The sequence below is a fragment of the Schistocerca cancellata genome, chromosome 4 (assembly GCF_023864275.1).
Source record: "Schistocerca cancellata isolate TAMUIC-IGC-003103 chromosome 4, iqSchCanc2.1, whole genome shotgun sequence".
In the NCBI taxonomy this organism is placed as follows: Eukaryota; Metazoa; Arthropoda; class Insecta; order Orthoptera; family Acrididae; genus Schistocerca; species Schistocerca cancellata.
In genome coordinates, this window is record NC_064629.1 from 249,496,752 (window position 1) to 249,514,225 (window position 17,474).

General features: G+C 39.0%; 1 protein-coding gene across 1 annotated transcript in view; it reads left to right on the forward strand.

Annotated features, from left to right (window-relative positions):
- The window catches only part of LOC126184063 (KICSTOR complex protein SZT2-like), a 513,866-nt gene that overhangs the window by 422,489 nt on the left and 73,903 nt on the right, over positions 1–17,474 (forward strand). Inside the window, exons 29-30 of the mRNA XM_049926423.1 lie at positions 4,813–4,995; positions 16,409–16,658. Coding sequence (XP_049782380.1) covers positions 4,813–4,995; positions 16,409–16,658 — 433 coding nt within the window. The remainder of the gene's footprint in view (positions 1–4,812; positions 4,996–16,408; positions 16,659–17,474) is intronic.

A 17,474-nucleotide genomic window follows, 5' to 3' on the forward strand; every position in this document is an offset into this window, starting at 1 on the left:
ACCACCACATGTACCTCTTTATAAAAATATCCACAGTGCATATTCTTATATAGGCAGTGAATATGAAAGTGATTTGAAAATCAGTTAGGACAACCTGGGTATGTAGCCTTGCTATTGTTATAGCGAGGATAGGCTGATGAACGTTCCCATGAAAACTGAGAAACACTAGTGTGAGCTGCTTTTGTCTAGCCTGCTTGGCTTGTTGCTCAACGATGGCATGCTGCTGCCTTTTGTTATTGCGTTTGCTGTTTCTGTTGTTACATTTGAAGTTGCAGCTGTTGCTGACACAGTTTCATGAATCCTGAATCCATATTAACTCAAATTTGAACTGCTATTCTTACTTGTGCACTGAGTTTGAGTCCTAGTTGCCACTGCAACACCTCATCAGTGTAACAAAAGTGATTTATTTCACTGCTCTTTAAGCAACATAAAAAAATAAAAAGTAAATAAATAAAAACCAGTCTGTAAAGGAAAACAAATGGAACTAAGGTAAACTGCTTGGCTTTTGCGGACTCCTCCATGAACCATGGAGCTTGCCATTGGTGAGGAGGCTTGCGTGCCTCAACAATACAGATAACCGTACCATAGGTGCAACCACAAAGGAGGGGTATCTGTTGAGACGCCAGACAAACGTTTGGTTCCTGAAGAGTGGCAGCAGCCTTTTCAGTAGTTGTAGGGGCAACAGTCTGGATAATTGACTGATCTGGCCTTGTAACACTAACCAAAATGGCCTTGCTGTGCTGGTACTGCGAACGGCTGAAAGCAAGGGGAAACTACAGCCATAATTTTTCCCAAGGGCATGCAGCTTTACTGTATCTACATCTAAATTTACATCTACATCTACATCCATACTCCGCAAGCCACCTGACGGTGTGTGGTGGAGGGGGACCTGGATAAACTGACAGAACCAGAAGTTATAGAGAGTTTCAGGGAGAGCATTAGGGAACAATTGAGAAGAATGGGGGAAAGAAATACAGAAGAAGAAGAAGAATGGATAGCTTTGTGAGGTGAAATAATGAAGGCCAGCAGAGGATCAAGTAGGTAAAAAGACAAGTGCTAATAGAAATCCTTGGGTAACAGAAGAGATACTGAATTTAATTGATGAAAGGAGAAAATACAAAAATGCAGGAAATGAAGCAGGCAAAAAGGAATACAAATGTCTCAAAAATGAGATCGACAGGAAGCGCAAAATGGCTAAGCAGGGATGGCTAGAGGACAAATGTAAGGATGTAGAGGCTTATCTCACTAGGTGTAAGATAGATACTGCAAACAGGAAAATTAAAGAGACCTTTGGAGAAAAGAGAGCCACTTGTATGAATATCAAGAGCTCAGATGGAAACCCAGTTCTAAGCAAAGAATGGAAAGCAGAAAGGTGGAAGGAGTATATCGAGGGTCTATACAAGGGCGATGTACTTGAGGACAATATTATGGAAATGGAAGAGGATGTAGATGAAGATGAAATGGGAGATACGATACTGGGGGAAGAGTTTGACAGAGCACTCAAAGACCTGAGTCGAAACAAGGCCCCGAGAGTAGACAACATCCCATTAGAACTACTGACTGCCTTTGGAGAGCCAGTCCTGACAAAACTCTACCATCTGGTAAGCAAGATGTATGATACAGGCGAAATACCCTCAGACTTCAAGAAGAATATAATAATTCCAATCCCAAAGAAAGCAGGTGTTGACAGATGTGAAAATTACCGAACTATCAGTTTACTAAGTCACAGCTGCAAAATACTAATGCGAATTCTTTACAGATGAATGGAAAAACTGGTAGAAGCTGACCTCGGGGAAGATCAGTTTGGATTCCGTAGAAATGTTGGAACACGTGAGACAATACTGATCTTACGACTTATTTTAGAAGAAGGATTAAGGAAAGGCAAACCTGCATTTCTAGCATTTGTAGACTTGGAGAAAGCTTTTGACAATGTTGACTGGAATACTCTCTTTCAAATTCTGAAGGTGGCAGGGGTTAAATTTCTTTCCCTCAATTTGTACAGAAACCAGATGGCAGTTATAAGAGTTGAGGGGCGTGAAAGGGAAGGGAGTGAGGCAGGGTTGTAGCTTATCCCCGATGTTATTCAATCTGTATGTTGAGCAAGCAGTAAAGGAAACAAAAGAAAAATTCAGAGTAGGAATTAAAATCCATGGAGAAGAAATTAAAACTTTGAGCTTCGCCAATGACATTGTATTTCTGTCAGAGACAGCAATGGACCTGGAAGAGCAGTTGAACAGAATGGACAGTGTCTTGAAAGGAGGATATAAGATGAACATCAACAAAAGCAAAACGAGGGTAATGGAATGTAGTCGAATTAAATCGGGTGATGCTGAGGGTATTAGATTAGGAAATGAGACACTTAAAGTAGTAAATGAGTTTTGTTATTTGAGGAGCAAAATAACTGATGATGGTCAAAGTAGAGAGGATATAAAATGTTGACTGGCAATAGCAAGGAAAGCGTTTCTGAAGAAGAGAAATTTGTTAACATCGAGTATAGATTTAAGTGTCAGGAAGTCTTTTCTGAAAGTATTTGTATGGAGTGTAGCCATGTATGGAAGTGAAACGTGGATGATAAATAGTTTAGACAAAAAGAGAATAGAAGCTTTCGCAATGTGGTGCTACAGAAGGATGCTGAAGATGAGATGGGTAGATCACATAACTAATGAGGAGGTACTGAATAGAATTGGGGAGAAGAGAAATTTGTGGCACAACTTGACTGGAAGAAGGGATCAATTGGTAGGACATATTCTGAGGCATTAAGGGATCACCAATTTACTATTGCAGGGCAGCGCGGAGGGTAAAAATTGTAGAGGGAGACCAAGAGATGTATACACTTATCTGCATCAAACCAGTCGCTGGACTGAAGACCACAACAACAACAACAGCAACAACAACAACAACAATAACAACGTACATCTAGAAAAACAAAACTAAAACACTACACCACAGTGTCACTATCAGAATGTTTATATGGATCTGAATGCCTAACGATGAACTATAAGATGGACAGACTAGAGGTACTGGAAAGGAAGATTATTAGAAAAATAATGTGTGCAATAAAAACTGCAGATGGTTGGAAAATAAGAAGTAATGAGGAGATCTACAAAAATATAGAGAAAATATCTGAAGTAGTGGCCAAACAAAGATTAACCTTTTTCGGACACCTCTACCGAATGAAGGGAAATAGACTAACAAAACAAATACTCCTATATTTCTGGAAGAAGAAATCGACAGTAGCATGGATTACAGAAGTAAGGAAAGATTTAGAAAGAAACAACAACAAAGAATCAGAAAAAGCAGAAAGAAACAATTTTAAAATTAAAATACTAAATTTGGAAGGCTTTCAAAGCAGAAGAAATAAAAAATCAGGTGCAACATGAACAGAAGAAAGGAAGAGACTTTATGGGGACAAAATGAGGGAATACTGGAAACATAGGAAACAACAACAAAGGAAGAAGAGGACCGGAAGTTGTTAACATGATCCTAGTTGGTCAATATGATTGTTAAAAAAAAAAAAGAAGTCTGTGCTTTGATGTTATAAATGTAACAGATAGCCAGCATAAAAATCCTCCAAAAAAATTCATAGTCCTGACATCCATCATATCCAATAAATAACCTCAAGAGAGTCTTAAATCACAGCCAGGTAGTATGGTGCATGGTGTCAGCAGTAGTCATCAGCAAGAACAAGTATGGTCTGAAGTGGCCCGCCTGGTTAGCCGTGCTGTCTAACGCACTGCTTTCCGGGCGGGAAGGCATGCCGGTCCCCGGCATGAATCTGCCCAGCAGATTAGTGTTGAGGTCCATTGTGACGACCAGTCTGTGGATGTTTTTCAGGTGGTTTTCCATCTGCCTCAGTGAATGCGGGCTGGTTCCCCTTATTCCGCCTCAGTTACACTATGTCCGTGATTGCTGCGCAAACACTTTCTCCATGTATACATACGCCATAATTACTCTACCAAGTAAATATTGAGGTTACACTCATCTGGTGTGAGACATTCCCGGGGGGTCCGCTGGGGACTGAACTGCACAATAACCCTGGGTTCAGTGTGGGGCGGCGGTGGGGTGAGTGAACTGCTGTAGCCTATTGTGAGGTTCTGTACCACTGTCGGTTATGGCAGGGAGAAAGCCTCTCTGTTATTTCTAGGTCCCCAGTTCAATACAATACAATACAATACAATGGTGTGAAGTGACCATGCTGCACTAGATGTCAAGTGTTGTTAGCCATATGACTAAATGGTTCTACCCATGTGATAGCATCTTTACGCTTCCTTGTGGCAGTTGATGAACTCTGTCGCAGCAATGAGCTCAAGCTATTGATGCCACAGTTGAAACACATAGATATAGCAAAGTGCTCAAATAAAAATATAAAATGAACTTTTATCTGCATTCACAATAATGTGCTGGGTTGGCACATAAGTTCGTAGCATTTTTCTTTTCCATGTTGGTATTCCAGATGCTATGGGTTTATTTATTGATTGTCATTTTTTATTTATAGTTCATTGTTGTTACTTCAGTTTTGTCATTTGGAGATAATCAGGGGAGCTGTGGTTGCTAGAAAATGGAATGCCTATTGGAGAAATCGAAACATTTCTGACATATTCTTCTGTATGAGCTCAATAAAGAGTGCCTACGGATTACATTTTCTAATTTCCATTATGTTGCATGCTTCTCACAACTCATAACCACACTTGCTATGGGTGCTGATGACCTCACTTACATTGAAACATAGCTATATTAACTGTATGACTATTAACTTTTTTTGATCTGTACCAAAAGCTTAAATTTTATTTCAAAGAAGATATTTATTTTCAGATGATTGTCTACACATATAACTGGTCCAAAGATAGAGTGGAAAATTTGAATAAACAGGTTCACCTCTTGGGACAGTGGCTAAGTGCACGTTCAGGCCTACTCACGTGTCTGACAGCACAAAAACTTGGACTGTTTCACAACCAGGAAGTTGCTCGAAAACGGCATACAGGTCTTCATCCTCAGGTACGACTTAACATATATTCAGGCTTGTTATTTTTCTCTCTCTTTTTTTTTTTTTTTAATAATATTAGTGAAGACTATACAGCTGGAACCTACTGCAGTAGGCAGTATAAGTAATCACTATCTAATTTATGAACTGTGACAGTTAAACTTCCAGAATGCTTGTAGTAGTGGTAATAATAATAATAATAATAATAATAATAATAATAATAATAATAATAGGTGAGTCATACTGTCACCAATAACCTGAGTGTTTTCTGACATACATGAACTTGCCTTTGGTCAGCTCACTAATCAGCCAACTATCAAAAGTGGCAAGGGAAATGATGCAAGATTGTTCAAATGACATGGAATGAATATAAAAAATGGGGAGCCATAGGTTAATATCAAATTATTTGTTAAGACAGTTGACCATACTAAAATTTTTGATGCCTGCAAGTTGATAATATGTTGAGGTTTAACAGAGGTCAAGCATAAAACACAACTTTTAATGATAAGGTACTGTGCTTCAGAAACCTAAGAACATATCTTGAATGTACAGGGTAATCAGAAACAGTCTGGGAAGCTAAAGGGATGTTGCATGGTAGGTTCTGCTGAGAAATGATTATTAAGAAAAAAAATTCAATATGTTGCGCCATTTCTGAGTTAATTAGCATTGAAGTTAGCCAATCAGGATGCTATGCACGCAAATTTAGGAGGCCACAAGATACAGTTAGTATCAGTTGTTCTCATAGCATAGATGATAGCACATGGTACTGCTCAGCCTTTGGCTCGGGTTTGATCATCACTACCCTCACATGTCCAATTTTTGTATCACTGTCATTTTCAGTTTTAGGAAACTGAACAAAGAACATGTTTGGCAACACTGTCTTTGGTGGGTCACTTGAATTTGCTCTTACAATGGCCTGATTGGCTAACTTCAATGCTAATTAACTTGGAAATGATGCAACATATCAAATTTTTGCCTTGGCAGTTATTGCTCAGCATGACATATCCTGCAAAACTCTTACAAGCTTTTCAAACCGTTCCTGACAACTGTGTACAAAGAGCATTAGAAAAGATTCCATTTGAGAATGTTGCTGCAGCATATGTGCAGCATAATGCAACTGCAATGCTGGTGTACAAGCATTGGCATGTAGGCAATGGATTCGTGTGGTAGTCATGTCTTTCCAAAATGCGTGTGGTAAATGCAGAAATGTGAACTATGGTGACGTTGTTACCAAATGCATTCAAACGGTGCCAACGTCTGTTATTCTTTTCTTGGCTGCTGAAGGACAAACAGTTGTAGACATCTATTGGAAATGAAGAATGTGTATTGGGCAACATGTCTGTTGAAAACCAATTGCAACAAGAGGTGCTGCTGCTTCATGATAACGCAGGTCCCCATATCACAAATGTTGTAAGGCAGAAGTTATGTCAGCTTAAGTGGGAGACACTTGAGCACCTATCCTATGGTCTTGATCTCTTCCCATGCTACTATCACACTATTGGTCTCTTAAAAAATGCCTTGAAGGGTCAAAGGTTCCTGCCAGATGGGAATGTGCAGCAGACATTTACAGACTTATTTATGCGGCAGGACACAGTGTTTTACCAAATGGGAATGTCAGTGTGATGATTGCTTCAATCCTCCCAGAGATTTTGCCTGATTGGCATACTGATTCTGGACTGTACAGTCTTCAAATGGAAACTTTTTGCTATACTAGTGTTTTTCACACCATTCTAAAGAAACTATTGTAAAAACAGAAGCTGTATCATTAGCAGTTCTAGCATGTACCAGCCTCATAACTTCAAAATTTTCTTGCACATATCATGTTTACTCATTGGTTCATATGTAAATGCATTATTAGTTTCACAGATTGTACACTATTTTTGGATGCTGTGTAACACATTTTTTTTTCCAAAATTGAAACTTATGAGCAGTCACAGATCCACATGAATCAATACAAGCTTCTCATGAACATTGTTATCCTTCATTACTTACACTGACATCATTGCTGACTGCATGCTTAAGTGGCTCGTATTTTTAAACATAGCAATGGGATGCTATACTGACATTCTGTTTGTGACACATTTCCTAGGTAATATTGCCTAATACACTACTATTATTGCATCCCACAGACTAAACTATTTTGTCTGTTAATGCATTAAAGCACATTCCTCTACATTGATCAGAGTGAATGGTTCCAATGAATAGGACATACTATGTTTCCTTACCGTCCATACCCTATCCAAGTTTATTCTCCACCTCAGATGACCTTGTTGATAGACCATTAAATTTCAATCTCCTTTCCATCCATTCTTGTTTTGTGCATGTAAGTTACATATCTTGAAACATCTCATAATAAAAACTTGTTTATTGCAGTTCTCCATGGTAGAGTATCCTGTATAAGTTTCCTCACATCTGCATGACTACTGCAACCTTCAAATTAACTGTACTCAAGCCTTGGTCTTCCTCTTCCCCCACACTTATGCCCATTACCAAATTATCAATTTCCCAATGTCTTGGGATATGTGCTCTCGACTTATTACTCTTGTCGTCAAGCTGTTCCATAAATTTATTTTCTGCCCAATTTGATTCAGTACTTATCTGAGCTACCTACCTAATCTTAAGCATTTTTCTATAGCAGCACATTTCAAACACTTCTTGTCGCTTCTTGTCTGTACCACTTATTGTCCTTATTTCACTTGCATATAAAGCGACAACCCAGAAATATATTATCAGAAAAGCTTTTCTTGCTGTTGTCAGTCTGCAATTTATCCTCTCTCTCATTCTGCCATTGTCTGCATTTTGCTCCCCAAATAGCAAAACTGTTCTGTTACTTAAAGTGTCTCATTTCTTAATTCAGTTTCCTCAATGACACTTGATGAAATTCAGCTACTCTCCACTACCCTTGTTTTACTTTTATTTGTGTTCATCCTATAGCTTCATTTCAATACATAGTCCTTTCCATTCAGCTGATCTTTGAAATCCTTTGCTGTCTCTGACAAAATTACAGTGTCATTTGGAGATTTAAAAGTTTTTATTTCCTCTCCCTCAACTTGAATTTCTTTTCTATAAGTCTCCTTGGTTTTCTTTCATGCTTGCTCACTGTTCATGTTGAATAACATGGGGGATAGGCTACAACTCACTCCCTTCTCAACGGCTGCTTCCCTTTCATATCCATCAACTCTTATAACTACAGTCTGCTGTCAGACCAGTCCTTAGTCACAGCTAGATAAGTGCTATGTGATGGAGTGATGGAGAAAATATTGGAGACTATTTCAACACTGTTCTGTAAATGTTCACAACAATCTTGACTGTGAGACAACACTGAAAGTAACACCGCACCAAGTAATGGCAAATTTTTTCTGGAAAGCCTGACAGACAAGAAAACCTAGGTTCTACAGTCTCTGCTAAACCCTGAGGACTTCTTGTCCCACTGATTTAGCAGGTCCACAGACAATTATTTCTAGAAATGAGTGATAACTCGGTAAAAAATGTAAAGTCCATACTCCAGGTTCCAGGAGAGGACAAATGCCCTCCGTTGCCCCCACTTGTGGATGCATATGGACACCACAGTGTGTTACTAGGAATGTTCCTATTGGAGGTGGTATGTCCTTGCTTCTCTTTGATCATTGAACTGACGTATCCAGTCAGTTAAATAAGGACCTACCGTATAATATGAACTCTGAATTGCAAAACAATGGCTGTGAAAGGTAAAAGAAGTTATAAATGACACATGAAATTTTTAGGATGGATTAGACATAAAAACCCAGACTTTTGGATCCTTAGTCTGGCATGTAACTACTGAGAGACTGACCCTTTAATGCCATTCTACACTGGTGAGCCTAGAGAGTCTGACAATGTGCTTTGTTGGAGAAATTCTGTTCACATACAAAGGCTGTTAGTGGTACCAAAGTTAGTGTCCACTCTCATGGACAAGACAGGAACTGAGATTAAGAGTAGTCTATAAAATGCAGAAATGCTGAACTCAGTTTTCAAATTTTTTTTTTTTTTTTTTTTTTTTTTTTTTTTTTTTTTTTTTTAGGAAGAAAAATCCTGAGTTTAACTTTTGCATTACTTCAAAGAAGAGAGATCTAAAATTGGTGTTAGTGATGTTGAGAAACAGCTGATGTGGCTAAAATTGAACAAAAAACTTTGATGGAATCCCTGTCATATTCTAACCAAATTTCTTGCTGCATTAGCCCATCGTTTAACCATAATCTATGGTAGATTGCTTGAACAAAAAACTGTGGCCAGTAGTTGGAAGAAGTCACAAGTCACACCCATTCACAAGTAGAGTAGTAAAAGTGGTCCACAAAACTACCATATAATATCATAGACATTCATTTGTTGCAGAATTTCACTATATATTCTGAGCTCAAACACAACAAGGTGTCCCAAACAGAATGACCTCCTCCATGCCAACTGGGAAGGGTTCCAAAAACATCGATCATGTGAAACCTAACTCACACTTTTCTCTTATGACATCCAGAAAGCCATGGACTGAGGCAGTCAGGTAGATGCAGTATTGCTTGCTTCCTGAAAATCATTTGGCTCAGTACATCTACATCTACATTTATACTCCGCAAGCCACCCAACAGTGTGTGGCGGAGGGCGCTTTACGTGCCACTGTCATTACCTCCCTTTTCTGTTCCAGTCGCGTATGGTTCGCGGGAAGAATGACTGCCGGAAAGCCTCCGTGCACGCTCGAATCTCTCTAATTTTACATTTGTGATCTCCTCGGGAGGTTTAAGTAGGGGGAATCAATATATTCAATACCTCATCCAGAAATGCACCCTCTCGAAACCTGGACAGCAAGCTACATCGCGATGCAGAGCACCTCTCTTGGAGAGTCTGCCACTTGAGTTTGCTAAACATCTCCGTAACGCTATCATGCTTACCAAATAACCCTGTGATGAAACACGCCGCTCTTCTTTGGATCTTCTCTATCTCCTCCGTCAACCCGATCTGGTACGGATCCCACACTGATGAGCAATACTCAAGTATAGGTCGAACGAGTGTTTTGTAAGCCACCTCCTTTGTTGATGGACTACATTTTCTAAGGACTCTCCCAATGAATCTCAACCTGGTACCCGTCTTACCAACAATTAATTTTATATGATCATTCCACTTCAAAACATTCCGCACGCATACTCCCAGATATTTTACAGAAGTTACTGCTACCATTGTTTGTTCCGCTATCATATAATCATACAATAAAGGATCCTTCTTTCTATGTGTTTGCAATACATTACATTTGTCTATGTTAAGGGTCAGTTGCCACTCTCTGCACCAAGTGCCTATCCGCTGCAGATCTTCCTGCATTTTGCTACTATTTTCTAATTCTGCAACTTCTCTGTATATTACAGCATTATCCACGAAAAGCCTCATGGAACTTCCGACACTATCTACTAGGTCATTTATATATATTGTGAAAAGCAATGGTCCCATAACACTCCCCTGTGGCATGCCAGAGGTTACTTTAACGTCTGTAGACGTCTCTCCATTGAGAACAATGTGCTGTGTTCTGTTTGCTAAAAACTCTTCAATCCAGCCACACAGCTGGTCTGATATTCCATAGGCTCTTACTTTGTTTATCAGGCGACAGTGCCGAACTATATCGAACGCCTTCTGGAAGTCAAGGAAAATAGCATCTACCTGGGAGCCTGTATCTAATATTTTCTGGGTCTCATGAACAAATAAAGTGAGTTGGGTCTCACACGATCGCTGTTTCCAGAATCCATGTTTATTCCTACAGAGTAGTACCACACCTATGTTTATTATCAAAGGTACAATTGTATAGGGTATCAAGGGAAATTTGTGATTTGATTAAAGATTTCTTGTTAGGGAGGATACAGCATGTTATCTGGGATGGGGAGTCATTAACAGATGTAGAAGTAACTTCAGTTGTGCCCTAGGAAAGTGTGCTGGCATTCTTGCTCTTCATGTTGTTCATGGGGTGGACAAAAGTATGGAAGCACCAAAAACTCAACATATTACCATACCTAAAATAGTGTGGGAAACCTGTTGATGTTCAAAACAGTTTCCCATCATCTCAGAATGGGTAAATACAAGTCCTGTATAGTTTCAAATGGAATCTTATACCATTATTCCTGCAAAATAGTGACAAGTTCAGCTAACGATGCTGAAGGTTGATAGCAATCATGTGCCCTTCTTGTGAAAGTAGATGACAAAGGCTTAATAATTTTGAGATCTGGTGACTGTTGTGGCAAAGAGAAATGTGACAATTCATCCTTCTGCTCACAAAACCAGTGCTGGACAATGCTGAGCTGTGTGAACAGGGGCCCTGTTGTCTGGAAACAGAGCATCCTCATGGAGAACAAATGTAATATCATGGGATGGACCTGATCAGCCAAAATTGTCACATAATCCTTAATGCAACCTTGCAAAGTAACCATGAGGCCCATAAAATATCATGATGTGGGTGCCAAAATCATTACCAAACCTCCTCTATAAACTCAGCCACAAGTTGGAAACAGTGTGAAACATCCATCACACCACTTCCCAAGTAGATGTGTCAAATACTTGACACACACATATTTGACATACCTACATGAGAAGCAAGTTTCATGACAGGCGTGGACATCCAACATCTTGTCACCTACTTGTGGTTTCACCATCCTTCAACCATTTTCCATAGGTGCTCATGGGAACAGCTAACCAGATTCACCATTTCCAATATACTACTTCCCAGGCACCAGGCTATAACAATCTGCCAGTGGATTTCCACATTTGCAGCCAGTATCATCAGTAGATTAATTCCCCATTCATCTCTATTCCACGTATATATTTTACTTACTTTGTCATGTGCCTGCAGCACCAACAGTTCGCATTCATTCCCACAGAGGGTGGTGGTCATAGTGTTCTAGGTATATTTCAGAGAGGGCATTTATTATTGTTTCACAGGATGTCTTGCCACACCTACCACTTAAAAAACTGCAATTAACACACCCATTTGTTGGATGATTAATTTTTCCTCTAATGATAGTACGATCAGAGAAAATAAATGCTAACAAACTGCTGTTTCCTGAAAAATTGTCAGTTACATCTTGTGGTTAGTCTTGTGGTCAGTAACAAAATCCAATTACAAGTTAGATCCTACCTTTAAAACTGACCCTCGCCCAAACAGCCTTGCATGCAGGTTGAATTTTTATCTCGGTGGATTTCAGCTCCTTGTATAGTGTGACAAATACATAATCCCCATTTCCCATTGGCCTAGCCTTTCAATAAAACCATAAACTTACCCCACAAAACCCTTACTATATATTTCAGGTATTAACCAACTTCCTGCCTCCTGTACTTAGTGTTATATGAACTCGACTGATTTTTAGGTGTGCTTCAAACCATGGCACTTTGTTGCGAATGCTTTGGCAGTTGATCACTACAATTTTAATAATCTCATCTGTGGGTGAAATTTCTAAAGAACTTACACGGATACTTTGGGATTTCCTATAGCATCGATCTTCATAATAGCAATGTATGCTTCTACAGCTCTGCATTTCTCCTCTAGCTATTATTGCTGCAGAGGGCCGAGTGGAGACACTTCTGTGTGACATCAGGATAGCTGTTGTGAATCTGTGAAGCATCAATAATGCTAGTAAAATATTATTAGAGTTCAGTCATTTATTCTCAACATTTACAAGTTGTCATTCTTCTGCATCAGCCTTGGCTGTTGCTCATTCAGCTGTTTGTTGGACTCTTGCTGACATGTATCCAGTCAGCTTCACGGTTGCCTGACCAGGTGAGGTTTAGTGACCATGGTGTCATGGCAGGTTGCCGACGACCATGCACAGCCATTGCCCAGAGTGAAGTGGTCTCTTTTTGGCTTCTGGAGTGTCCTCAGTCCCACTTGAAATTCTGCGATGTCTCTTGATGACCTATCCACGATGTACCTGGTCTCGGTAGTCGTGTGGTCAGTTAGCCCTGGTAGGTTTCAGCACCCAGAGGTACCTGAGTGTTGAACAGATATGTGGACCCCAAAATGCCAAGTTGCTGGAGGACGTAGATTCATCACAGTAATATAATCATGGAATCAAGTGCTACTACTGTGAATGCCTTCAATCCCAATGATCAGCTTATGATGAGAGCTGGGGTATTTAAAGGGAGATAGTGTGAGGCTATGGTGTGAGGCTTGGTTCGTAATGACCACATAAGTCCTCCTTATTCTGCTATATTCACTTAACAGGCTGTTAACTGCTGTGTCAGTTCCCTGTCAAGTGCTCTTGCGAAAGATATAGAGTTCTTTGCAACATGTCTTACGAGCTAACAAATATACTTGTCTCACTTCCTTTGGTTTTCTGTCGCAGTCTTCTATCCGCTGAATGTGTATCCTCACTTAGCAGACAGTGCCTAGTGTGTCAATGAGGCAATCCTCTGGCAACATACTGGCACACTTCCTGCTTTCCCCTCTGTCTCTGGCATGACTTGATTTTGCTTGTGGCAGTGTGAGTTAGTTTTAATAATTTTTTTCCAATTTCTGTCCCTTACTCTTCTGTGCTGTAACACTGCTGTACTATTTTGCACTTTCAACTAATTTGATTTTTAAATTGTAGATGTACCTTTTTACCTGCTTTATTTTCTGCATTTTTATATTTTCTCCATTTATTAATTAAAAATGGTATCTTATGTGATATCAAATTATTTTCACTGGATCTGACTTTTTGCCTACTTTTACCACCACTGGCTTCACTGTTTCATCTCTCAAAGTTATCTTTTCAGTTTCTACTGTAATTATTTCACCTGTATCATTAGTAGTTACTTGATACTCCCTTTGAAACTTCCAACAACCTTCAGTTCTTTCACCTTAATTTCCTTTCTGCAGTTCATAACCAATAATGGTCAGGGTCCTCATCTGCTCCTGGAAACATTTAAAATCTGGTACTATGACTCTGTATTACTATTATACTATCTATCTGAAACCTTTCAGCAGCTCCAGATCTTTTCCCTGTATGCAACCTTTTTTCATGGTTCTTAAAGCTAATTTTAGCAATAATTAATTTGTTCTCTGTGCTGAAAGCTACTAGATAGCTTCCCCTTTTATTACTTTCTGTATTTCCTTCTGTCTTTTCCTGCTATCGAATTCCAGTCCCCCCATCACAATTAAATTATCATCTCACTTAAAACTTAAAAATCCCTTGTTTCTTAACAAACATTCTTTCAGTCTCTTCATAATCTGTGTAGCTAGTTGGCATATTTACTTTTACTACCATTGGTGGCTGTGGTTTTGTATCTATCTTGGCTCCATATCCAAACATGTAAGTGTACTGTAGGAATCAGTTATCAGGCTTCTTTGTTAACTACTGCAGAGGAAAAGTTTTTTATTCCGTAGTTTTTATTCCCAAATTTATTGCTTGTAGTTACAGTCAATGATGATCATCTTCAGGTTGTGCAAATGCTGTTTCTGGCATGTCACCAGCATTTTTCATTTAATCTACAGTGTATGATAAATTGAAAGAATTCACCGTGTAGAGGTAATCTATATTCATAATACTATATAAAGACAAGTTGTTATCTAGTGTTCTTACCAAAAATCTTGAAAGGTACACCACCAATTTACTTCAAATTTTTACATTATGCTCTAATAAACATCCATATGGACAATGTGTGTGTGTGTGTGTGGTTCTGTTTTCTTTTTCACAATTATTTGTAACTGTGATAGCAGGGCATGCAAACCATTACACAAATTGTTTCTCCCATGTGTATTCTTTCTCCTTATGTATAATTTTTAGCAAATATCATTCACACAGCTGAGAGAGGGATGAGGAGGAGATGGGAGGGAGGGGGGGAGATGGATAGAGGAGGAGTGAGTAGGCGATGCACAGAGGGAGGGGGGAGCAGGAGGAGATGGGTGAAAAGAGGGGAGTGGGGGGAGATGGTCTGTGAGAGAGATGGGGAAGCACTGTAGGTTGTATATACAATCCCTGTACATATTTAGCAGTTGCAAGGCATGCCAGGATTGCTAGTAAATAATATGACCACATTATTTCTTACCTATATGGTGCAACCTCACACAATGTCCCACATTGGACAGGTGAATAATACTGCCAGTATCTTGAGAATGGCTTACATACCAACAGAAGATGGTCATATTGCCTTGAAACTAGAAATCGTTTACTACTTTTGCAATCTAAGACAGATATAAACTATCTTTTGTATTTTCTTGGGCTGCTGTTTTTCTTCATGGTGATAAGATCTCAGTTTCAGCATTATTAGGTTAGCACATTGGACTCGCATTTGGGAGGACGACGGTTCAATCCCGCATCCGGCCATCCTGATTTAGGTTTTCCCTGATTTCCCTAAATCGCTCTAGGCAAATGCCGGGATGGTTCCTTTGAAAGGGCACGGCTGACTTCCTTCCCTGTCCTTCCCTATTCCGATGAGACCGATGACCTCGCTGTTTGGTCTCTTCCCCCAAACAATCCAATCCAATCAGCACTATTACAGATAACTCATATTGTAGCTTAGATACAGATGTCCATGACAGAATGATGTAGTATGATACTGGCATACAGAAGAGACTGTGAGTGAGAACCAGTGTGCAGTATCACTTGGAATGGCACAAACAACATTGTCCTTGATCTCTAGGGCAATAGTAGTAGTTTTAAGGAGTCATGAATCATGTAGTAGTCCATACCTCTCAGATGCATGTGCAGACACTTTGTGAATTTCATGTCCTGGGGCCTTTTTTGCATTGTTTTAATTAGGAACATATATTATGTATTTTATTTATCAGTTCCTCTTATCTTTCAGAAGGTTTTTTTGGTATGGCAAGAGTTGTTGCTTTGTGTGTGAGTGGAAGGGGAGGGAAAGTGAGTGAGGGAAAGGGGTGAGGGTAGGGGTGAATGCACACACATGTTCACATATTTACTGCATTTCAGTTTCATCTCTAAAGCTCAGGTTTTGGATGGGAGAGGAAAGTAATAATTAAACTCTCTTGTACAGTCAAGAAAAATGTTGCACAGTTATATATTATTTATTTCAGTTGTTTGACAAAAGCCATCAATATAAAGTTCTTGACCTAGTTGTTCCTCTTCTAAATTATATTATAACTATTTTTAGTTCTGTTCACAGACACTAATGATTTCTATTTTCTGGCTATACTACTACCAAGATTCTTTCAGTGCTTCAAATCCCAGTTTCTCAGATAAATTGTTTGTCTTTTAGTTTTCTAATGCATGTAGCTGAACTGACTAACTAACAATGTATCCTAATTATCGCCAACCTGTATCCGTTTTCCTCTAAACCCTCTCCAGCTGTATAACTTCTTGTCTCCCCTTCCCATACTTCTTGTCTCCCCCTTCCCATTCTCTTTCTCTGTAGTAACAAATAATCTTTTTGTAATAGACATGTGTGTTATTCATGCTATTCGATTGTCTGCAAACATATGAAGTAACTTTATTTCTTTTGTTATAGAGCATGAATATCTACATGTCACACATGACAGAAGTGGAGCAACTAATAAAATTTTCACCAACTTCAGCACTGCTGAAAGATTTACCTTCTCGGCGTCAGATGTCAAGCACGCATTCCCTCAATGCAGTAACTCGAAATGTTTTTCGTGACAGTAAAGTCAGTCGACAACCCTTTAAAAATTCGTCAACCTCTGATCCAGTTTTCCATATCATTCAGCAAATGATGGAAGCACGGAATATGGACAAGAGAGGTATATTTTGGTTCAGTAATAACTCCTTCAACATTTTTCTCCATATTCTCCATAAGGGAAAAAAAAAAAAAAAAAAAAAAAAACAGATAAAAACATATGTTTGAGTAGGAATACAATGATTAGAAGAAAAGTTATTGGTGTGGTATAGAATTTGCATTGATGTAAATGAAGTGTCGTGTTTGTTATGTTGGTACATGTAGTGTAGTAATGTATGTTAAGTGTCAATTTAAACTGTTGAATAGTCTTATTTATTTGGCTATTTAATATAATTGTGTTGTGTGCTTCATTCAAATAGATGACTGGATTACCGTGCTGCTGTACTTTCTTAGTTTATCGCTAATGGAAATATATATGCTATTCGTGAAGTTTTATAAGCAGTCTGCTCCTACGTTTTCATTAGTTAAAAGATGGACAACTGAATTTAAAATAATGCTGTACTTCCCTTTTGGTGACTGAAAAACTGCAGCCTCAGTTAAAGAGTTTGAGAAAAGACACGATGTGGTATTTGATAATCCCACCACATCACATCACATCACATCACAAGTAGCTGACATTCTAGTCATGAGTGTGGTACAGAGTGTGCAGAGTGTTAACTATGAGAAGACTTTGTTCAAGAAGCTTGTCACATTTGTTGAATACCAACCGAAGTAAAATTCAAAAATTGTTTTGTAGGAATGTTTGGATTGTTTTAAAAATAAACCTATCAAATTTTTGTATTGATTTGTTACTGTGGGAGACATATAGGTCCCACATTTTTGTCTTGATTTGTTACTGTGGGATACACATGGGTCCCACATTTTATGCCGAAAATGTGGC